The 25,497-nt window shown below is 46.0% G+C and overlaps 1 protein-coding gene across 1 annotated transcript; it reads right to left on the minus strand.

Moving 5' to 3' along the window:
• Positions 1 to 340: 340 nt before the first annotated feature.
• Positions 341 to 25,497, minus strand: T265_09567 (hypothetical protein; the record flags this gene model as incomplete). The annotated part of the gene is made up of 8 exons (XM_009175677.1): positions 341 to 725; positions 1,478 to 1,620; positions 2,424 to 2,494; positions 10,400 to 10,530; positions 24,532 to 24,873; positions 24,991 to 25,091; positions 25,161 to 25,215; positions 25,250 to 25,497. 8 exons carry the CDS (start codon positions 25,495 to 25,497, stop codon positions 341 to 343), a joined length of 1,476 nt encoding a protein of 491 aa, XP_009173941.1.

Genomic DNA, 25,497 nt, shown 5'->3' on the forward strand with positions numbered 1-25,497 from the left:
ACCCACAATGCAGCAACGTTGTCAAGCAGCGCTGCGTTAATCATCATGATAGCAACAGGGGGACAGGGCAAAGGACCGTTCAAAACAGTAATGCCAATATATAAATATAAACTTGATGGTGGTACGGTGTGTATGGATATGAAGCGCAAATAATAGAAAATAGTGGCGAACGGACAAATATTTATCGAAACCAAACTACTTGACCATATCACGAGAAGCAGATCAAACACTTTGATTGGTATAACTAGTTAGGCAGTGTTCAGATGCAACAGAATTTTCTCCAAGTGATTCGCAAGTCGCGCTTCTTTACAATGAAAAACGGTCACGATTGACTTAGGCTTCAGTCCAAAACACATTTTTGGCTGTACAGTGGCGACGGGTAAGTGGGTGAGGGGAGGTGCTCAGAGTAGGTCTGGTTTGACAACCGAAGAATGGAAGGATGCACGGAAACAAACACATACCTATGCGTCGTAGTCGCGCTCTCTGGAAGTTGTTCGATGGCACAAAAAGCGGAGAGAACTGATAACTGGCAAATTACGAATAAAAGCAAGTCAGGGAAACAATTCAAAGAAAAAGAAAAACGAGCGCCAGTGGCAAAATTAATATCGATGAACGTGGCAAACATAACGCAGTGGTGGTGTGAAAACGCGCCAGACAGTGTGTTCGCCGGTACAACAGAGAGAAAAGAATAACAATCATGCGAAACCAAATAGTTGATGTTGAAACTGATAACGTAAAATATAATTAAAAAACAGGCTAGTTGAACTTCGATGGGTCTGGAGGCACCTGGCGGTCGGGAATCGATGCCGCTAGTAACCAGATTCGACGCATGACAATGAAAACCTTAAGCAGGAGTAAATCTGGCGACGAAATCGCAGAGGAACCGAAATGGAGATGTACACAGCCCATGTAAACCGTCGACCAGGGAGTCTGCCCACAACGATACCACGTGTGTAAGAATATGACCTGGCCAAAGGAATCACATGAGGTAGGAAATGCTACGGATCGGATTTTAGACCTAGAAAGAATTGAACAGAGTGGCAGTGATAGACTGGGATGCCAAAGCATGTGTGAGTTGCCGAAGCGAAAGACCATGACGGGTGGTACGGAAAGTGAGTAACACAGTAACACCACCAGAGCCAGTTAATAGCTCACGGACGAGATTTCATATCGTATTCGAAAAGTCCAAAACTTGAGATATGGAGAGAACAGGATTCGACGAGAGTGATCTGCTCGGAAAGCGAAAGGGCTTGAGCATTGACCAAAAGGTATTTGGAACACCGATTTTGAGGCTTGGCCGGGCCGGGAAACAGGTTCTTCGGAGACCATAAAGTCGTAGTGGCTAGATCTTTTGTGAATAGTCACAGCAGTGCATAAGGGAAAAGGTGGGGTAGATCCAGTCTAGGAGATTGTACTTGCGGCTGCTTCGTTCGAACACAAAGAAGCAAACACAGCCAGATTAATGCCAACGATTCACAAAAGTTCATACTGTCGGAGATGCATTCGCTGGATTATATCTCGACAGTCATTGAAGACACGTCGAATGTTTTCTGTGTCCACCGCACACGTTAGATGTGGATAACAATAGTGACGACCACCGTTGTTGTTTGACGTTACTCTCTGAAAAACAAAATAAGGAACGCAAAAAGATTTGTCAGTTACATCGATCGAGTACTAAGGTACTAAAGAAAAACAACACTGAAAGGCTACAGCTAATTACAAATAGGATTAGGAAACAACCGTTATCAGTAAATTTAAATCAGCAAAGTTAACATGGAAATTTGAAGGTTGAGTGCAGAACCGGGTCAATGCGACCAAGGTTTACACCGAACAAACTTGGCAGGTGCGGTTGAAATGTCCATCATCAAAGTGAACAGCAGATCCAGATTCGCGCACAACTGCACTTAGATCGAAATTACTTTCCCCATTTGCAATTAAACCTTCAGCCACTGCTAACAGTTGCGGGTCCTTAATAATAATACTAGCAATAGTAATCGTACTCAAATGCGGAAAGCATATTCAGGCGTCCCTGACTCAAGAATGGTGCTAAGCGTTCTACTGTAGGCAGTGACAGAAGGTTATGATCCATGACAGCTGAACATCGGGTGGGAATTCTGTTATGCTGTAACGACCACTATTGTGCCATCCTACTGAAACCGGCTGGAAACATTCAATCAGAGTTAAGCATTCAGCAATTGAGCCACTGCTGTCGAAAAAATTCCGTTTAGGATACCAATCGCTCACCCAGATTGCAAATGCTATGACTGGTTTGTCTCGATGAGTCAAGGATCTGCAAGACAAACGCAAACTGTTTAGAATTAGGGTCAGTCAGTTTTGGAAGCATAAGTGTGTCGGTTTCCGCTAAAGACTATCAACACAAAAATAGCTATAACGTAACTCTGCTGATAAACTATACGACTTACAAGGAACTCGTCACGGAAAAAGAACCGGGCACGAACCACTTCCGGGTTATCGTGATGATATTCGGCTAGGGCTGTGAACAGAAAAGGAGACTGTTTAGTGGCAGCAGCACATCGAATAAATTATCACTCTCCTGCTGGTACAGACAAAAGTGAGCTTCACGCGAACGAGCCCATGAAAGGAAGCATGCGAAAAAACGCTCACGGCATTGTGGAGTAAGTGGATGCACTGAAATCAACCTTCGGAAGCACTGGAGTATGAAAGAGGCAGAGTTCTGGAGATGACGAACAAAGGATGAATTACATTACAGTGATAAATATCAAGCACGACTTGCCAGGGACTTGTTGACATAGAGCTCTGAGCAATTCGCATGGAAGACAACACAACCGAAAGAATCCATACTGTTGTACAGTACGAATATCGTGTGTTCCACGTCAGTGCGGGCTTAGCGATGAAGAACAGGGGCGAATAATCCTGAGAAGCCATTCAGCGTCTCAACTTTGCATAACCAAATATTCAGCTTTTTTTCCTCATCACCTTCTCGAAGAGGACATCCAAAAACTGAAATTAGGTGTGGTTTTCGGAAATGTATCGTAACCATCAGTAGATTTGTTGCTGGGTAACGTTTCGCTTTTGACACAAAGGTTCGTCAGGCCGGGTGACTAGGTTACGAGGTTGGCCAAGATTTATGGAAGAAGGAGAACCAACCAGGTAAGTCAAGTTAAATCTGTGTTAGGTGCCTGCCAAGGGATTTTGTGGGTCAAAAAGTGTTGAGTTTATGGGAGAGCCTAAATGGATTTCGGTCCAGCGTGAGGTCTACTGCTTCTGGTTTACATTATGAACGCTCTTAAACGTCGTTCGCACTTTTCGTCCGTCTGTATGGATGAGCTAGTGCTACGATAGTAAAGTAAGGAAGAGGGATTCTTTAACCTTTGGTCAGTGAGGGATTTCCACCCCCTGTTTTTGCTAATGATTCCTCGCGCATTGACAACCACACAGTCACATGTCAACTCGCTTTGTCTAAGACCGCTTCTATACGCTCGCCAGTTCCACACCTTCGATTCTATTCATGCTATGATACTTGGTGATTTCCAGCGCCTCGGCTATCAGCAGCTGTGGTGTGAATCGCAGCTCCCGTCTTAAAACACCCACATTCTCCAGATATATTCTATATCCCGTGTCTAAGTCATGTACCACCACCGCTGAGTCTTCGACTGCGGTTGGTATTCTTCCACATTCTTTGGGGGGTTGTTTATCCTCCTTTTATGCTCACCAGTTCTGATGTGCGATTCCATGGCCGTTTGTCGTACATAAACCTTAGTGCAATCGTTGCAGTTAAATTTATACACGCAGTCCCGAGTCCTTTCAACAGGTAAGGGATCTTTCAATTGCACCAAAACGGAGCGTACGGTTTTTCCTTTTGAATGTTGGCTTAGGTTTGCAGTCTTCAAATAGCTTCCGATATTCCTGCTTTATACGGAATGACTGCTGTGCCAATCCCCACTGGGTCTAGATACCGGAGTCAATATCCTCTACTGTAGCCTAATGAAACTCACTGGGTATCTCCAACTAATTGAAATCTGATGGCCATTTTGACCTGAACTGCTGTTCGGTCGATCTCTTCTGTGCACAGCACTCCGACTCGACTAAACATCGATGAGACAATACTGCCGTACACGGACTTTGAGTGTGCTGGTGAGTGGTTGAAGATTGTTCCTGCGTCTGTTGGTTTCTCGTTATATAGTCCAGGAAGAGTAATGTGACTGAGATGGACTCTATCTCCATGCTAAGCTTGATGTGAGGATTCAAACTATTGAGATGGTTGTGGAAGCTATTCACGCTTGATTACAATAAAGGTATCGTTAACATAACGCGAAAGACTTTTGGTGGACAATGATACCCTCCATATAAATATCAGCTACAACTGGGGGCATTGGAGATCCCATTGCAAGACTGCTCTTGTGAGTAAGCAGTTGTGCGAAAAACAAACCGATCGAGATTCTCATGCCTGACGAAGCTTTTAAGTCAAAAGCGAAACGTTGCCCAGCAATAAATCTACCGATTGTTACCAAAATTTACGAAACTCAGTCGGTTCCAAGCCTTTTTTTAACTGATTGCAATTAAGTGTGCTTAACGTATCCACCACGACGTCTCGTGCCAGAAGAAACAGAAAAAGGCTCATTCGGGCCTTTAGTGAAAAAACTCACGGAAGGTAACCAAACGCCTGCATTAGACGCAGATAGCAGACTATCTAGGCGGATGATACTAATCATGAAGTTGCTGAAACCCCCTTCAACAACCAACGACCAGTTTCACCTTAGTCTGGTAGACGCAGCACCCGGATTTCCATCGAAATCGTGTTCGACTGAAATATCTTACATGGGTGATTCATCTGGGAATAAGCTGAGTTTCTTGTCAAAGTAAAATCAGCTTGAAGATGAGCGTATTTGAGGGATCACGCAATTGGGATTGGCGTAAAGTAAGGGACTGACGACTCGCCTACCTGATGGGCTCCAAAAAAGGCGGAACCAGGCGTCTCCAACACCCGTGTTCCGCTTGGACAAGTACAGAGATTTTCATGATTAATATGTTTAGCTACTGGTGGAACTGCCACCAATACAGAGAAACACCGCGGCGTGTGACGTATTCTTAGCATACAAAGGTGGGCAGACAGCCTGCTAAAATAAGAACAATATCGCAGGGAGAGACAGCCCAGCTAAACTAGAAGTTTTAACAAGCTTATAAGTAGTGCGTTATTCCCAGGAGCATTAGATACTTCGCCACTGACAGTATATACGCCTTAGCTGACAGCAAAAACCTCCGGTTCGAGAGTGAGGGTTGTGTTTTTATTCACTAATCAGCGTAGCTTAACTTGTCCGGCTCAACCTGTCAATCTTTTTTCTACCCCAACTTGATTATCCCACGACAGAAAGTAGATCTGATGCATTTAGTACCTTCATGTTGTTAATGGCGTAGTGGATATTTCCAGTTCCGACTATCGATTGTCATTGAAACAGTCGTTCACAGTAACTTTAAATTCCACAGCTCTGAAAGATTTGTTATCGATTAGCTAGATGGCGAAACACGTTTTTTCCTGCCTAATTCTGTCATCGCCCACTCGAACCTGGATCGGTATAATGAAATTTTGACGTATACCTCGAAATAAATTACGTCGTCGGCTACACTGATAAATGTCCTACCACCTGCTACTTAACCGTGTCAATAAAATTTAATAATACAGTAGAACCCCAGGAAAAGCCGCAACCTAATAATCTATATGGGATTATCTTCAACTAATGAAAGTGAACAATTTAGTTCCCTACGGTTGGTTCCCCTTGTTACGAAAGGGGAACGATAGATAGGAAAAAGAATCAGATGTTTTAAGCCTCAAATAGCGATGTTGAACAACAGTGTTAAGACAGGCAAGCCAAAGCACAGACAAACTCTAAACTGTTCGAAACTTGAGTAACGATGCTGAACTTTGCAGAATTCCCGGCCTTGGGAGCCTTACGCTTAGTTACGGCGGCTATGGGCGAGATAGTTCAGTGATCAGAGAGCGTATTTGCTGACCGGAAGGTCAGTGGTTCGAACCCAACCTCTACCTCTCGACTTCTCTGTCTAGGCTTAGGCAACCTGACAGTATCCCAGCCCGCGTGCTCCCTTCTGGTGGCATGACAGGCACCGAAAGGTTGCTACAGCTGAAGGATACGGCGTCCTTCTCTCTGCGATCTTCGGACTCTCGGATGCACTTTTGCCCTTGTTACCAGCGCGGACACCATTCTCGACGGCATGGACGATGTCTCGGAGGATGTGCGGGCCAAGTTTCTCGACATCAATCTTGTAGTTCGTGACGATGAACTTCTTGGTGGTTAGAACTGATGCACTCTTACAGTCCTCTGTGGTGTTGATGGAGACATTCACCATATCGACCGGCGGGGAGTGCTTTGCCGGGATTTCGAACTTCTGTGGGGCAGCTGGAGCGGAAGCGAGAGCACTCACTTCTCTCGTGAGACGCTTGTCGCCAACTGAAACAATAATCCTTTATGCCACCGAAATTTTGTCCGGTGTTCTCAGAAATGTGCATCACATTAACGTGGGGGTATCGTTGCGAATGTCAATATTCCCAAAAACCGCTTATTTTTCGAGTTACTGCCAAATTATTCTTCTTAAATTTCGCGTTTTTTCCGCTATGTTGCACCTCAATCCAAAAAGATAGCGCTCCCGCTGTAATTCGCCCTTGATTGAGGCAGTAAAAGCCCTCCTCTGAAAATCTGGTCTTCTCTCTGCGCTAGGAGAGGTCGAGCTCGCGTCATAGCTGCACCAGCTTCGCCGATTTCTACAGCTTTCTTCGTTCCATCAGATTCCTCTACCCGCATCAACACTTCAATTAAATTGGTGTCTAACGGACATTGCAACTGACTTCGGTTGGTGCACACATACTTCCATTATCTTCATCAGCTGGGTGTTCAGAAATACCAGACTATTTTAGACTGTGACGCCACTCGTACTGAGAGGAACGCGAAAACGAATGAAGAAACAAAATTAGAAACCAAAAACGCTGTTCGGTCAAACAAATAATCCGAAAAAGCAACGACTAAACCAGAGGCAATACCAGTTCGGAGGATCGTCACATTCTTCTGCTCACTAGCATGTGCATCCATTTGCCAAACAATTTTTCAGACACCTTCATTGTTGATAGCTTCTCAAATGTTACTTAAAGGACTCCACAAACTGGATGGAAGGTCTACTCTATAAGAAACAAATTTGTTCTACCCTCTCATCCACGTAAGTGTTCCTCAAGAACGCATTATTCTTCTCAATCTAATTACCTCTTGAGTCGATTACTCTATCGGGTACTCCCATAATCCTAGAATGTCCTGGTAACTATGCTATTCACCTTTTCGGTTTTTATCGATCACAGCGCTCTATTTCGCTTTGGATCTAAAGCTATCACCTTGTCGTGTTGGTTAGGCTTCCGTGCTGTAGTGATCCTGTGGGCTATACTGGCAAGAACACAGTTCTCTAAGGTTCATTCATGTCAGCGGGGCCAAAGTGAGACAGCCCAACGAAGAAGAGCGAGTCCTCGCATTGCGAGGGTACGTATTACGAGGCACCTTGGAGGAAAAGTCATAGTGTCCTGTGCGATAAGGCAGAGTAAGGCAGAAAGGCGTTTCCCCCAGGCGACCATCATATCCATACTTATGTAAGCAGCGATGCCACCTTCCTTCGAGGAAGGACAGGTTAGAGATTAGTCCTGAAAACTGCGCAGTCCGATCGAGTAGCGGTTGGCAGTGACGGCCGACGCATTATTCAACACGATACAAACACTTTTAAAACCGAAAAGTTCGGTGCTGCTCAAAATGTACCGGCTGTGCGTTGCTGTACTAGGAGTGAGAGTGATGTGTTACTCCCTGCGTCGTAGAGCTAGACCGGCCCCCTACAGCCAAAAGGATCACACTATTGATTCATTGGATCCGGAGGCGAAATGTCTTGAGTGATTAGAGCGCGAATTTACTGACCAGAAGATCCGTGGTTCGAACCCGACCTCTACCTCTCGACTTCCACTGTATACGATTGGGCAAACTGACAGTATCTCAGCCCTCGTGCTTCCTTCGGGTAGCATGGCAGTTAAGTACCGAAAGGGTGTAACAGCTGAGCGTTCCTTCAAGAAAACCCTACTACTCGCTGCATCGTGGGTCGAGTTTTTGAGTCAGAGGATGGAGTCACGGTCCCCGAACAAAAAACCGACATCCTCACACTGTATGGGGGTCAAACTCTTGAGTCAAAGGCTCAAGGTGGGGTACCTTGACCAACCCCCTTCGTAAGCTTGGGAAACCGGGAATTATCATTTGCCCTTGCAGTTCTTGACTCACTGGCCTTTCCCCATTGACCGATGCAGTGTGACCAACTCATTTGCCACCGCCCTAGCTATTGCTTCGTGTCTAAACCGTCACCCAGGAAAATGAGCCAGAATAATCACTTAGTAACCCCAAAAGATCTGATCCACGTTGTAGTCCGTACTCTATGTCACATCGGACAACAGGTATCCTTTGGTGAAACCTTGCTTCCCCCCTCTGTCGATGTGTCGTCTCCGAGACACGCATACAAGACCTTGCATACGTCGTGCCCCTCGAGCTCAGGTGCCCAACATTTCACTCTCCGGGTACCTGGTGACCCTGACGCAACGACTCGTAGTGTTGGAGATGCAATCAGCTCTACGGCTGAAAACACTGGGTCACAGTGAACAGTTATCTTTGGGCTGGCTCGACGGAGATCAACGCGGGTCGATGCGGCAAACGGTGTTTAGTCGCTGCATCGGGACACGCCCAAACAAACAGCAGTTCTGAGGCTTCGGAAGTATTTTATCAAGAACTCTCAGGAGTGCTTCGGTCGCCAAGAAAGACGGATATAGTAATCCTGGCGAGTGATATGAACGCTCAAGTTGGCTGACTAGGTTCGCAAGAAGCATAGTTACGTGGCAGACTTGGAGTCAATTCTCAACGTATGGATAATGGAGAGCGACTACTTCAGTTGAGTACTGATCATCGTCTGTTCCTGGCCAGTACGAACTTCCAATAAAATACTCACATCGATTTACATGAAGGCCACCAACCGCAAGACAGGCATGGACTCAATTGGACCATGTGGCTATCAGCTACTGATGGAGGGCGTCAATTAAAGATTGTCCTCCCTTGACGTTGATCATGCGATTGTGCGAGTCTGGTTATTACTTCGCTTTCCTTCAGTATTCCGTGTGCCAAGGTAGAACAGTTCCACTCATAAACTTCGATAAGTTTCAGCAGCTCAAAAGTAATGATCTGACCTGGATGCAAATGAGTGTATATTCACCATTTTTACTAACATAAATAACGACCGTACTGTTTGGCATGCGCTTCACACCTGTAAAGTGTAAAGTGCGGCTACAAGACTGATTTTGATCAAGCCCATACTCCATGCTTGCAGGGAGCCAGTTTTTTCACAATTTCACTTTAGCACTTGTTGACTTCATTCGTAACACCCCAGAATACTGTTGCTGAATATATACTGTATTCTTTTACCCCAAATTTAATCGAACATTTTCGATTCTCTAACATCCAAACTAGGGAGGATGAACATGTGCAATTCATGCTTTTCTATGAGCTGGAATACTGACAGGGCGCCCCAGGCGGGAGGGGGACTATTAAAGTCCTCTATCAAAACTTATGGCTCAAAAGCTTGACCGCAAGGCAGCGGTGTTTTGAAGAACAAGTCACCACGCAGGTTACAACACCAACTCAAAGGGCTGTCAGCACTGTCAGCCCTCTAACCATTGACCGATATGGCGTAAGACCCTGCGGGTGTCGGACAGACACCCCCAGTATAGCTCGATGGATGGCAGAGGCACACAAATTGTCAAACCCCGACAAGGTCCAGTGTTTACGTGGCCAGTGAACATGACAGGATGATTCACAGTTACCTATCCATCTCTCACAGACACATCTATGTAAAGACGGTCACGCGTTTGGATAACTGACACTGACAGTTCAACTTCGGTACTCCGAGTGGTTTGGAAAGTAATCTGATATAAATCAGCGAACATCATCATGATTACTATGATCTAATGACCTTCAGAAACATTAGGGGAACTAAACTGTTGTCTGGGACGATCACATCCCCAAAGTAGTAACCCCCTCACAGCAGAAACTCTTGTGAAGTGGCCAAAAAGAAGCTCCTTGTCAGCTATGACTTACTGTGAGGTACATGTAAATGGACAAAAGTTCTTTCACAGAAGAGGCCAAAATACCGTTTTCCTGAGGTGCACTGATCTTAGAAGGAAACGCTACAGCTGCTTCGTGTGGCAACTGAGTTTCGTGAGGGTTCGGTCCCACAATCAGTGAGGAGCATGAACAGTCAAGCACTAAATAATTACAGAGCAGCAGTCAAGTTAACTTGCCTTCGTCGACAAAAAACTATTGACATTAGCAAGAAAACCACTTACTATCCGCGGGAGCTTGATAGGTAGCGTAATGGGGGAAATAAACTTCAATCTTGGATTTGCCTGCAAGGACTTTTTCGGTCAGCAAATCTTGTTTGTTCAAGAAAAGGATCACAGATATATTTCGTAACCAGCTGTGTTGAAGGCAAGAAAAAACACGGATGAATAGGTAAATAAGTCATTTTATGCTTTTCTAGCATTCTGGTTAAAGAACATTGTGTAGTTATAGCAAAAAACTTAAAATTTACGACCCACTGTAATTCACGTTACCACCGACACACTTGTGGATAACACGTTCACAAGACAACATCAGACAACCCCATTGGAATGAAAACACGGGCCGCGTTAGATTCCGTGATCATAGATCGCACTCTGATGAGGCCGACGAATAGCATACAGTACTTCATATCCAAATAGTCAGAACAATCCGACCCGTGGTGACGGTCAGTCGGTGATATGAAGCTCGGGGTCGTCGTATGAGCCGCATTGTAAGAAGACAATTTGTAAACATATCCAACCACCGACAATATTTGCACCACTTGGTATGGGAATACATTCTAACGTCAACCAAATACATCAATCTCAGTAAATTCAGTGGTGATTGATGGAACCCTCAACAACCTGGAACCTGCAGATAACCACCAAAATTCTCTTACGCCTTCAGGTCGTTTGGATTCCTTGAGGAAGAATAACTTGGCGAAGAGACTCTTCAAACAGACGCACAAGAATATGAAACCGAATAGCAAAACGCGACCCGAAAAGACTATGAAAAATAACCAGACTGTTTGCATCGCTGATTTCACGTCGTCTTGGGAGGACGTGTGAGAGCGTGAGCAAAGAACAACCAGGATTCTGTCCGGGAAAGGGTTTTGAGGACTACACTTTTGAACTCCGCCAACGATATGCACATAGGTCCCCTCGAATCTTGGTGTTCTTATACTTCAAGGAAGCGCTCGATCGTCAAACAGTTCGTTCTTTTTAACACTCATGTGAAACATGACCTGCATCTCAAGTTCGTATAATGCGCTTTTCGTATTCGCATATTTGTGGGTGCGTGAGTGTATAGGGAGCCTCCGGAAGTTCCCCTGAGAGCAGGTGATACTCATTCTTTGCACCCCTTGAATTTCTCAATGGATTGAATGAGACGGAATCTAGATAACAATAAGCGTTCAGCTGTAACACCCTTTCGGTGCCTAGCTACTATGCCACCAGAAGGGAGCACGAGGGCTGGGATAGTGAGACAATAAAGGGAACATCCAACTGACTTGTGGATTGGATTCTACACTTACAAATCCAAGTGGAGTATATCAAACAGCCCTATTTAATCGGCCTGAGCAACCGAAGATTACCAACTATCTTCACCGATGTTCCTCCCATTCCACCAGCAAGCATTGCATTGAAAACAACCCTTAATTTTGTTGCTCCTCCATCGCGGCGTTCCACAAAAGTTTCCAACTCTCCTTGAACCACCACAGACCAACTGCCGTGGACATGGAAGGTGCTAGGATAAGTCCTTACCCAAGTTCACTGTAGACTATGATATTAGACGACACACTCGGCTGCAGTGTAAGCCGAAAGCTCCAGGGCTGGGATACCGATACTGCCGAAGCCTAGACGGGAGCGATTGAGCTGCCGGGATTGAGTTCCAACCACGAACCATCCGGTCAACAAGATCACACCTTAAGTACCGAGCCAACTCGAACCCGGTGTGAAACAAGACTACCTCGTATCAGCTAATGAGTTAGACATCATCGATGTGATCATGGAGGACTCTTTCTAAGCTTCTTACGCCCGTGGGATCGGAAATATGGACTGTATACTTACACATGCCATATCCGTCTTCTGAAGTCTGTTCCAACTGCTCCACCATCAGATGTGAATTCATGCTGGAACGGGATCGCCCGTTTTTCGCACAGTGCTGGGAGTTGTGCATGTTGCATACTGCTATCAAACTCACTTAAGCATTGGATATCAGAAGTTGTACTTTTGGAATCTGGGAGGAATGTGCCCGCTGACCCCGAGCATCGTTCGACCCGAAGAAATAGCAGACCTCGAGTGAAAATGAGCAAAGAAACCCAAAAACCCGGCAACGCCTGAAGAGTTGGTCCGAGCGACCGGTCCCGGGAAACCACCTGTAAGCGAAGCTACCAACGATCTAAGTGGCCCGGCCATCTTGAATAGAGGGAAACATCGCAACAGTTAGGCATATACTTCTAACCGCAATTATCGTAGTCACACACTTCTACACAATTGGAGCATATAACTGAAGTAGAACCTTGGACGGTCAACATGAACGCCTACGGTCTCGTAGGTTCACGAGTGCAAGTGTCCTCTCAAGCGCCATCGAACTCATGGTCCGTATGTCTCCCCATCCACATTGTTCAAAGATGAGAGTGAAGTTGTCAGTTAGCGCTTATCGGACCTGTTTGCCTGCATCCGGGAAAAGACTGTTCCAGACAACCGGAAATAATCGGTCATTGTGCGCACTTTCAGAAGAGGAGCTTGTAGTGTTAGGCGGAATCGAACTCCGAAACCGCTACAGAATTCACAGTTGGGCGCAGTTACGGTCAAGAAGCATAGCCCGCAAGCAATCGGACAGAAGTCTGGGCCACTTGTCGGTCCAGCATCTAGGCGAGCTGAGTGGTCGCAATTGTGGACCCATCAGCCAACCATGGTCCAGCATTCGCCGAACGCCGGTTGGGCAATGAAGTACCTCAGTGGCAAAGTGCTCAGATCGCTTCAGAAATATGCTAGGAATGACTAGGCCATACAAGTGGTCCGATTAAGATTCAAGATTAAAGTGTTGTCACTTCCTGACTGAAAACTATTCGCCAAGTTCTTATAAGACGTGGTAAAACAGGTAAATGAAAAAAGTAACAAGCTCCTGAGTGGTTTGAAAACGACAAGAACTTAAGGAAACCGGAAAGGTAGGTTCTTGGTCAGTCTTCACTTATTTTCAGCCGTACGAGGGTAGAAGTATTGTCGTTCTGTCCGAAGTTCTGTTCTGTCAGTAATAAGAAGAATCTGTCCTGCACTGAATCACGGTTTGAAGGTTCAGGTTAGTAATTTGACAAGCTCAGTCCCTTCAGTGATTTCGACGCCAAGCATTGAATGCATACCACGTCGATCCTTTTCAGAAATATCGAAGCAACGATGCATGTGTGTAGATTGCCTAGGGGCATTGCCACAGGGAGAAATCCTGTTGGTCGAACCGGATAATGTAGCCTGTATCATGGGCAAACCCAACTATATTGACAGGATCACCACTACCATAGCCAGAAAACCCTAATTTCACAGAAGGATCGCTGGAAACTATATCCACAACAAGGTCGATATCGGGACCGCTTCACCGATCAAAACAAAATAATGTAATCCATTCAACAACACTCAATGCGAACTCTATAAACCATCTGACGGACACAAAGCTGTTCCATTAAAACCGGCCACTGTATCACTCGTTAGCGCAGTGGTTAGCTGAAATCCTGGAGTCTCTCGGTCTGAAAGGGACGTTCGAGTCCAACGAGATACTCCCGTCCGATGTGCCGTCAACCTTCACGGACGTTTGTCTTAACGGAACATTCTAGTTCATTCGTTTCGCACCGACACATTAATTTTCAGACTACACACTATGTGGTGCTTTAGCGTGCCTATCACGAATTTCTCACGCAGAATGCTTTCACAAGCTTCCTGCTATCAGCAACTGCACTGCGCGTAGCGTGGGTGTGAAAACTTTGGGGTTTGGTGTTTTTGCAGTGTGTTTTATGGAGAAAATCATCAGTTGATTCGGAAAACGCTATCAGCGAGTTTTCTATGAGTCTCAATTTTCTCATGTCTCTCTCATCAGTGATTAAGTGAAATGTACCACAGTAAATTGCTTGTCCTCCCTCCCCAGTGCGGCAAACTTTTAACCTAACTACTCCCCGAGAATGATTCCCTAATCATTACGCATGAGATGTAGCAAAGTCGTGAGAAGACCCGGATGACCACTTTCAATAAGCTCCTTGATCGAACAAACAACCTGAACGACCGAAGGGGTGCGTGCCGTCATCAAGGAGCATTGCACACTACCCAAGCCTTTTGGGACCATCGTCTGTACGGATACGGGGAATACTGGTTCCCCCCACATGATGAGCCTTCTTTTCCAGAGCCTTGGGGCACATGATGCCTGATTATGAAGCTAGTATCGGCTGCCTGAACCAACAGTCAAAACACACACCCATCTATTCGAGTACCGAAACCCCGAAGGATGAAACTGGGTAGAGAGCGAGAATCCGTTCCAGGCACGCTACGTTGTCGTTCGTTATAACGTTGGCAGGTCTGCGTTCTTCCAGACAGCATAAACCAGCTAATAGTGTGCGGTTAGGACAGCGAGTGGGTTTTGCATGAACAAACAACGACAAAGTTGAAGAGGAAACGTGAAACAGGATAGAAATGACTCACACACGGTGTGCTGAACTTGGGCAAGCACTTCCTGCAGATTTTCAGATGTCCGCGGGAGTTGGCGTACACCGCCTCAAGATAAGTCAAGAATTTATGGGAGACACTTTTGCTCCACAGACTGCCATAGTGCCCAGAGATCCACAGAGTCAAAGTCAGTGTTCAAGTCAGAGAAGACCACCACTGTTGGGTGCAATAAAGTGTCACTGTTCCAGAATCTGTCGCAAGGTGAAAATGTTATCGACGTATCCGCTTGCACCCCAGCTTCGTTTTCACAGATCTGCTTCTCCGTGTTCAGTCAACCTTCGAAAGATAAGAACTTCGATGCCACAGCTTCCAGGCTGATGTCACGGTGGTTTACACACAGCGCACGCCTACCTTTTTGAAGATAGCAATAACTGTTGACACGCTCCATTCTGCAGGGATTCCACCTCTCCATATGAAACTAATAAGCTTTTTTAGATAAGGCACCAGGGATTTTCTGTCTTCTTTGAAGAGGAATTGATAAAGACCGTCAGGTCCTCGTGCCTTCTCACGTTTCGGTACCGATATTTTGTACTTTATTTCTTCCGACAGGTGAATAAGTTTACATTCCATCAGCCTGTATGAACCACACCCATAGGTTGTGTTGCAGAAGGCCAGCTACTGTTCTTCGAGGTGCTCGACCAATCATTCCCATTGACGCCTCTGCGAATGAATTAATGAGCCGTCTTTTTCACTCACTGTTAAACTGACCACTGCTTTCCTAGGGCCAGATCACTGCATCAGTGGATATGAGGCACGGCTGTTTCCCGTAGCGAAAGCCTTCACACCTCCTGAGCTTTCAATGTCAGACAGAGCTCTCGTCTTTCCTTATGCTCTTCGTTATCTGGCATTTGAGGGATTTGCGCGTACCGTTGTACTCGTTGTCCGCTGGCATGGATTTCCCGGCACCAGTCATGACTAACGAGCTAGATCATATTCAGTGACTATTTGATCGTGTCGGAGACGTCGGTGGGACAGCACCGAACACTAGCGTAGCTCTTTTCACATTCCGTCATGCTTCATCCATGCAGTATTAGTTTACTGTGGAGTTGTTGAGCTAGCTCAGACCGCTACTGTTAAACGAGGGTGACTTTTCGAAGATAATGAATCAGCATTCTCCTTGCCGACTTACGAAAGCCTGGATGGAAACGAACTATCATGTATGCACTATTGTGACTGGAATCAAGTGGTGTGCCGCAGAAGAATTCCAGTCTCGAATTGTGGCTCTCCACCGACGACTGATGATCACGTGATTTAACTGGTCCACCGTTGATTCGCAGTTGGTAGTCACCGGGTTACGCGATGCGAACGTTTACGCTGAAAGTTCTACGGGCAGAAACGACACATGATCAGTCCACAATCACAGTCACCCTCTCTTCCCTGTGCGACGAGCATCGACTCCGAGTTGACCGCCGGAATATGATTTAAAGGAGCTCAGACGACCGACTTGAGCATTCATTTCACCCGCAAGGATCACGTCAGTGCTTCTTGCTCAACGAGCGAGTCCGGATAACACTCGATACAAATCAGTTTTCTCAGCATAAGAACAGCGGTCCGTTGGGGCATGAAACAACACTACAAACAGGCATCTTTTTACGCCGAGACAATGAGCTAGATGGAGCTGGATAACCGGACGGCGCAAAGACGAATGTTTACTGGGATCGAGTCCAGAAAGGGGCGTTCATTTTTAGAGGTGAGTGCAACTCCCATGCCATACATTCCATGAGTCAAGGCTTCCGGTCAGTAAGTTCACCTTAAGTAGATTTTTAAAATTAACTTTAGAGCCGGAATGTATTCCAGGGAACTAGGGCCAATCATTGCACCTCCGTTCCAAAAAAAGGTATCCAAAACGAGTGCCTGAGCAATAGTAATATAAGCCTTACCCTGGACATAAAGCGATTGCCGGCTTCACTGATACCGAAATGTCGTAACTCCGTAGGAGACACGTCTGGGAGAATCAGAAAAGGATTGAACCAAATAAAGAGTACACTGACTACATCCTGGAAATACACCAAGTGCACAAGCAGTGTCACGCATGCCACAACGGATTCCCTTGACTACAAAGGAGCCTTCGTCTCTGTGGATAGTTTGGCTCTTCTACATATGCTTGAATTACGACAAATGCTCTTGAAGCTCTTGGACGTATTTTTAGACTCTTTAATGCCAATTCTAGTTGTGTTGGAGTTTACTTTGAATTTTCGGAAAGTTTCCACATAACCAGTGCCATTCGCCAAGGATGTACCCTGCCCCAGTTTATGGCCAATTTTTCCAATCATACCAGTTTGTCCAGCATATCTGGATCGTGCGAACGGCACTGTCCGGTTGTGACAGACTAATCTAGATAGTGTCGGAACGGATTCTTTGTTTCGGTGAAATCTTCGGGTCTTTGAAGTCTAGATTCGGAACTTCCAACTATCCCGTGTCCCCCTGAAACTCAGTCGGTTCAGTATTTTCTCAGCAAAAAAAACGCTGTACCGAAGTAAAGTGGTTTCAGCGATTACTGCCTTGTTTACTGAAGATAAGCAGAATAAGGGAACAAGAGCTAGGCACTGGAATCGATAGTCCAATCAGTTCGTTGACGCCAAACTGTTCAGTTTATGAGACAGGGCATGGTGTAAAAGATTTGCGGTGAAGGCGATAGCTTTGATACAGGACTGCAATCGGCAGCACAACACAGCCACATCTGTCAGGGTCACCAACCATCAGTTTGTCTTTCCTCGGGCTCCACATCTGGGTTGTCGATGACAGACTGATGTCGATGTTCCATATTGTTGGGGAATGAGTAACCTCAAAACTCTATCTTTGTGTGCTAACGAAGTTCATATGCATTGTCATTTCTCCGTGATCACCTGTTGATTTCTTGATGTTCATCATCATCATCAACATCGACAGCATGACAACAGTGTTCAACACCGATGCTTCACTGCTTGATGTTCGGATCATTCCAGTTGTGTCCAAGGTTTCATCTTCTTACCGCTCCGTTGTACTAGGAGTCGGGATCAGTCAACATAACTGGGGATAGAACATCGTCACAGTCCGATCATACAATCGTTTGCTCGCTGCGTGATCGAAACATAACACATGCAGGTTTATTCGGTATTTCGGGAGGTTGAGTTGACAGAGGCCAGCTGAACTGCTTCTGGAAGTGTTCAGCCCATTGTTCATCATCATCATGGACAGCACGACATCAGTGTTTAACACTGATGTTTCGCTGCCGGTCATTCGGGACTACGTTTTCGTGAATGAATAGAGGTCTCAACCTTTTCAGTCTCATTAACACGCCCTTCTCGGACTAGCTGATTGGATTAGCTGAAAGAGGATGCGATCGTTTATGTTTTTTTGGCATTGGCACTCCCTTTCTGTCAATCCCTAGGCTCTGTATTATTCAGCAATTTGAGGGATCTTCATCATCAGAGTCGTTCGTTGCTGCTATGGTTTTCCTGGCATTAGCGAGAGCTGTTGGTCGTGACTTGATCCAGTGTTTATTAGGGCGTTTCAGCAACCTCGGGTAGACGGCTTCTAAGGCTGTCAGCATGGTTTCCTGCATCGTTCTCTCACCGCCATCCAAATTATCGTTGAGTTCTGGAAACTCTTCAACCAACTTAGCCCGACAGTATAGGGATAAACCTGGTATCGAACAGCGTGTCCCAGAGGGAAAGTTATTGGCTACATATGCCCGAACACTGCTGTGGTAGTGTCCGGTGATGCACTTAATGGTTGCCACATCGTCCCGGGCTGGATTGCAGTCGTGGTCTCCAAACAGCAAGGGGTTAAGGCTTTCGAAGATGGCAGTTGGTTGGAAACAACTTTCAGCACATTACCCAAGAAGTCGCTGTCCATTATCAGTACGGGGAGCGTCAACCCCGAAGAAGCTGCTAATATGGGCTTCTGCCAGGCTGTCAGCTTAGAATTTATTTCACCTGATAAAATGACATCCATACTTCCCGTTGATCGAAAGGAAGCAACCGTGACAAGTATTGAATTTTTTTCAGTCCCAGAGTCAGTCCCGTGTCGGAAAGCATGTTAGCACAACAAACGTTTAGTGTCGGGATGGATCAATCAACCTGACAGCAAAGAGACGATTGACTAATGAAATTCAGTGCGGTAGAGCGGATTCAGCAAAACCTTTACGACTTGGATACAATGAGTTATTGTATCAGAGAATCGAATAAAATGCTAAAAATCCAGGTTTGTCCCGAGCGGTTTAATGTGTATGGCCGAACACGAGTTTTGTGTGCGTGCTTCCGAGAAAATACATACATCAACCGAGAGGAAAAGGACATGCTCTACTGCTTCCACACTGCTATTGTGGACAACAGCATGACTACCTCCAGGCCAACTCGTATTAGAACTTCTCACAGTAAGGAAACTAACCATCCCCCGTGGATATACTTTCCATTGACTTTAAGTGAGATCCAGTCAGTTCCAGGCCGCAAGATCACCAAAGCACTGAGGCGCGACGAATATGACAAGGTAACATATCTGGGTTTGGCCTTCTGAAACTTAATGGAGAGCTTGTTTGTTGGTGAACGCTACTACCTTTTAGTTGGGCGCTGAGACCTTCACGTCTGCCTGGAATGAGATTCGACCCATCCTATCTGCGCCGGATACTTCGCGACAGCTTAGTGATGTATGCATGGATTTACTGACCGGAAGGTTCGAGGTTCAAACCCAACACCATCATCATCATCATCAATGAACACAAACACAGTGCTGCCACTGATGCTTCACTGCCGTACACCCAACCCCAATATCTCGACCGCTCGTGTCTAGGCTTGAACAATCTACCAGTATCCCAGCACTTGTGCAGCCTCCAACTAGCATGGCAGCCATGCACCGAAATGGTGTTAAAGCTGAGGTTATTGGTTTTTGTAATGTACTACTCGTAAGGTTGCTGAAAATCCGTCGATCTTATGAGTAGTATGTTACAAAGATATACATATATCGCGATATTTCAAATATCGTAGCGACTGAAACATGAGGCAGCCTGGTGCAGCATATTCAGTTGCCTGAGAACATCATAAACGAGAGATTCAGCTGGGTTCCAGGTGAGTCTCTCCAAAAAACCAAATTAGTTTGCAAATGAGTGTATATTCGCTGAGGTTATTTGATTTTACCCGCGCATGCTTTCAAACCCAATGGGACATGGCATGTGAGCCATCTTAGTGACAAGCTTGTTGTCAAATCCCAGCCGGATTGACCACGTTGAGTTTGCCTGTCACTGAGCGCGGCTTATGGGTGAGGTTCACAAAAGATTTTGAGTCGATCCCGCAGATCGTGTTTTACTGCAACATGACTTTCAGATTTGTTCCGGAGTTCTGCTATATAAAAAATGGGTTCTTCGCAATAAGCCTCCTCTCTTTCTTTGGTTTCTATCAAGGCCCTCTTTCTACATGGTCATATGACAGCTAATCCCTAGCCTAAATTATTGATGTATTGCTAATGATGATAATGCTACGGAAAGCCGAGTTCAAAAGAGCTGTGGTTGAAGCGTGAAACCAATGGCAAAAACGCCCATAGTTCCAACCCGACCATCGCATTCGGCTGCTCCAGTCAAGTCTTGGACAAATTAGCACTATCTGTGTCTCTGCTTGGTAACGGTTCGCGGGAAGGGTGTCACTGTGTCACTGTTTTTGCCTCACCATGAAGCGACCGACGGCTAACTATGTGCAGATAATAATCGTTCAGCTGTAACACTTTCGGTGCCTAGCTGCCATGCAACCAGAAGGAAGCACGAGGGCTGGAATACCGCCAGGATGCCCAAGACTAGACAGAGGAAGTCAAGAGCCAGAGGTAGGATTCGAATGACGAGCCTTCCGGTCAGTAAATTCGTACTCTAACCATTGAGCCACCTCGCCACCCTACGTGCAGACAAGATTACCCTTTTCGATCCCACTGAAAACGTTTTCCGGAGAGTTTTAATAGACTAAGACGGTGACAAACATTGTTGCCCGCCGATTGTACACAAAGTGTAACAGGAGCAAACGTTAAGTGGAATAACACTATATGTATGTCTTATGGACAACAAGACAGCGTCACGAAGAGACTGGACCTTACCGTAGTGTAGCGGTTTGTGTACCTCGGCAATTGGGGGATGTCCGCGCAACACTCAGAGTCTCCCATACCAGGTTCGTCAATGGCTAGAGGTCTGACGAACACAGTCTCCTGGCCCCTCAAACTTAGGGGGAGTTGAAACGTGAGGCGACGTGTTCCATAAAAATGGCAATGTACTTGCATTTCCAGTCATACACCTCTACTTTGCGGTTAGGATTTTGAGTTAAAGGCTTTGGTTAAGGAGCCTAATCATCCTCCTATCTAAAAGTGGACACTCTGGCAGTATTCCAGCCCACATACAACCATGACATTTACAGTTAACAGAACTCTTATGTCAAATCAGCCATCGCGAGATGCCATTAGCCGAATCACCTCACATGCTGCACGCAGCAGAGCGGGTAGCCAAAACATGCTACCACTGAGGCCTCCCTTCTTTCTCTTTCACATAGTTCTCCTTCTCCCCACCCTATTACTACCTCTTCTATTGTAGGCCCAGCACTTAAGACTGTTGACTATGTTCGTCTTGCAGCTGTTGTGCGCGCAGCATCTGCTCGTCACATGGCGCCGACATTCTCAGGTATCTCCAAATGAATCTTCAAGCTTCGCAACCCAGTCTATCCGGCCACCTTCAACGTTCGCACTCTGAGGCAAACTGGACAACAGGGTGCTCTTGCCCTCACGCTGGACCCGCTTGGCATTGATGTGTGCTGTGTCTCAGAAACGAGAATTCAAGATTCAAGCACAGTGAGTGAGCTGACTGCTCCGTCAGTCTCCATTCGCTCTCGGCTGTGCACCTCTGGTGATCCAGAGGCTGCTGCGGCGGGATGTGCAGGGGTTAATATCGTCCTGATCCATTGGGCGGAAGTGTCCTTTCTTGACTGAATAACTGCTGATAGTCGTCCTTGTAAGGTTCGCCTGGTAACGTCTTTGAAGGAGTCTCACAAGCGGCAAGTTGATAGACGTCTGCTTGGGCCCCAACTGACTGTGGTTTCGACACCGTCGAAGACAAGTTTTGCGACGCCCTGAATGCCCTGTCGCGGCTAGTTGAAAACTCGGATATCGGTGTTGGCTGCCGGAGATATGAATGCTAAAGTGGCCAGGCTCGGAGTATCTGAGACTCAATTAGGATGTCGGCATAGATTGGACTCGGTATGGACGGACAATGATGAACGATTGTTCCAGCTGTGTGCTGATCACAGGCTATTTTTATGCAGTACTAACTTTCGAAACAGCCGAAGCCGTCTGGCCACATGGTGTCCACCAACGACATGTCGGTCACAAACTCAAATCGATCACATTGCCATCAGTTACTGATGGCGTGGATCAATAACTGACTGTCGGTCGTTTTGGAAAACATTTGTGGATTCCAACCACATACTCGTCCGGGGTCGCTTCTCCCTACAAATTGCATGGTACCTGAGAAACTGGCAGACGAACTTACCAGAATCATCCTGTAGAGTCTCTCTTCACTATCAGATGCGAACTCGCACTGGGACGAGATCCCCACCTCTTTGCATGGTGCTGGGAATTTTACCAGTGACACGGCATCACCAGGCTCACGCACACACTGGATAAAAGACATACAGTGGCATTGCTTAAATTTCGGAGAAATATCCCAGCCGGTCCCGAACATAACTTGATGCGACCACCGCAAACCACCTAGTGAAACACTGAATCGAGATCAGTGAGCCGGATTCCGGTGTGATATGGGTTGCGTTTACCAAATCTTCCCGCTCCATCAGATGCTAGAACAACGCCATACTTATAAGCGACCCACAATTCTAATGTTCCTGGATTTCCAAGACGCATTCAACTCGTTTAACCGGTCTGCTCTAATTGGCACGCTTTCCCGCCAATAAAAGCCCCGGAAGTTTATGAACATAATTAGCGCTTTGTATTACACACACTTCCGGACATGTGAGTATACGGCGAGCTCTCCAGAAGCTTACGTACACAAAGCAGTGTCCGTCAGGGAAGCCCACATTCTCTATTCTTTTTTAACTTTGTGATCGATGATATCATGAGACGAACGCTGGAAGGTCTTCAAAACTCTGGTGTCCAAACAGCATCTAACGAAAACCTTGTCGAGCTGGAGTAGGCAGACGACATCGTTGTTGTCTTCGAAGAGGAAAAAGCGCAGGTGTTTTTGGATGAACTGACCGAAATCATCCCGTCATTTGATATGCACTTTGCACCCACAAAGTGTAAGGTCATGCTCTTGGACATAGTCACCGAACGCGCTACTTACAATTCAGGGAGAGGCACTGGAGGTTATAGTGTGACAGATGAGGTCAATGCACAAATCCGTATGGTCAGGTCACTTTTGGTAACTTAAGACACCTATGGCGTCAAACTGATGTATCCCTGAATCTCAAAGGACGTGTATCAAGCTACAGTGAGGGCTGTTTTGTTGTACGATTGAGACGGCCTACTCGGGCAGCTGAATTGAGACGTTTTCAGGTGTTCGATAATTGTCTGAGAATCAGCCCGTGTGCGTTGATGTCAACCTATCAGTAATGAGACAAGTAGAAAGCGAGTTTTTAGCTGTGCAATGGGTACTTCCATTGAGAAATGTGCCCCGCATCAGAAGATGCGTTGGTTGGGACATGTTTCACCTAGGACTAACTATTGTTTGCCGAAGAGAGTGCTGCTTCCCATGCCCAATTTAGAGTGGCGACTAACCCTTGACCTGGCAGAGGGGTACGAAGAAGATTACGAAACGCTTGAGTGCTACCCGCTTTCCAGGATAGGGACCGCGTGATCATCAATGAACTTGTCTAGACGCTACCAAAAGATGTTAGTGATAACCTTGTTGTCAGTTTCTATCCCGATTGCCTGAATAACTGGAGGTGTAGGACTGTTTGTAGTAAGCTACCACCAAGTTCGTTTCCCATCCATCTATATTCCTTTCTTCACAGTAAAGCTTTCAAATAAATCATGGTTGTCCGGTAGCGAAGCGTCGGTGTTGAACACTGATATGCTGTCGGTGATGATGACTCATGTGGTGTTTACTACTGTTTCCATAGGGGAATAAGCCTGAAAGTTCACTTCCCTCTTGGCGTAAACAACTCGAGGGCTTTAAACAGAATTAGGTGAACTTCGTGGAATCCAAGCATCAATGTCAATAGGGATGCCGCTGTCTTTGACGATGGTAACGAAGTGTAAGACACTCTGAACACTGGTAGGGATCAACGCTTGCATTCACTATGGACGGCGCAAAGCCCAGTTTCAACAGCTGTTTGCTTGTACCAGGTGGTGGAAACGAAGGGGCACAAGACATTTTGGTGATTTCCATGAATGTACGGATTCGATAACACTCCTCTCTGAAGCCCATGACTTAAGAACTAGTCCGAAATCTGTTGTCCACAAGCACCCCGTGAGCTGACTGTTTATGAGCATTGCTGTTTGCTCAACAGCGCACCAAATCAAGAAAGCCGAAAATCCGCGCTAACAAGTTTTTCACGGTACTTTCTTCCCTTGCCTTGATTAGTCTGATACTAAATCCGACCTGACTGCCCCTTTCAGGCTGTCAATGACGCTTAGACGTTCGGCACCCAAAACTTGGTACGTATGACTTCGAGCCGAGACACGAAATGTCACGGTACAGAATACTGACTCACCGGTTGTTCCAGATCGAGCCCAGTAATTCAAGAGATTCTTTAACTCGATTTTGACTGGGGTCTTCTCGTAAAACCATATTGTAGGAAGAACACGCTGCAACAAAAATGATAGCCGTGACATCGTTGAAGCATTGAATCCATTTCCGACGCTCTTCCCTCTGACCACCCACATCGAACATGTGGAAATTGACCTTGTCAACACTGAACTTCGTTTCGAAAATTCCTGATGTTAGAACTCGGCAGCGTAGGATATCCTGCTCGGATGGAATGTAATCTGGTCGCCCCAGTTCTTCGGTTTTATCAAGGAAGCTAGGGATTGGCTGATTGTTGAATAAGCACTCACTATTTTGCACAGTCTATGAGTTGATATTCGTTAGACCGTTCAAAGGTCTCCTGGATACCCTTGTCCTGCCATAGCTTAGCACAATACGTGTAGAACTCCTGAAGGAGTATGAACACTAGATGGAGAGAACCAACCGGAGGGTATTCGAAATCCGGTTTGGAAGCATGCTCCAGGATATAATCCCGGAGTTTCCTGTTCTCTGACCGCTCCAATTCAACTGGTGGCTTGATAGAATTCATTGCACCGCATATGGACTAAAAGTTTATATATAAGCGAGGTCACATACACATATAGCATCCCTAAGATTCTTCCGAATGGCCTCGATTTTTTCACGTTTTTCGCTGAAAAGACGGTCAACAGGTACTTGGAAATTACCTCTCTGAGAAACCGTCAATGTGCAGGATTCGCATTTGCTTCACAATAGTAGACTTTCCGGACTCCCCAGCCCCTGATGTGAGTGAATTGGAATGACGAAAAACCAGCGTACCTAGCAGTAACAGCCGATGAGTAGATTTGAAATTTTTCTTCTCCTTCTCTATTAATTTTTCTATCTGCTTGCTTGCCTCATTCAGGTTTTTAGCCTCTTCCGATAAGCTGCTCAGCGCACAGCAACCCACAACCAT

Source organism: Opisthorchis viverrini (assembly GCF_000715545.1).
Source record: "Opisthorchis viverrini unplaced genomic scaffold opera_v5_290, whole genome shotgun sequence".
In the NCBI taxonomy this organism is placed as follows: Eukaryota; Metazoa; Platyhelminthes; class Trematoda; order Opisthorchiida; family Opisthorchiidae; genus Opisthorchis; species Opisthorchis viverrini.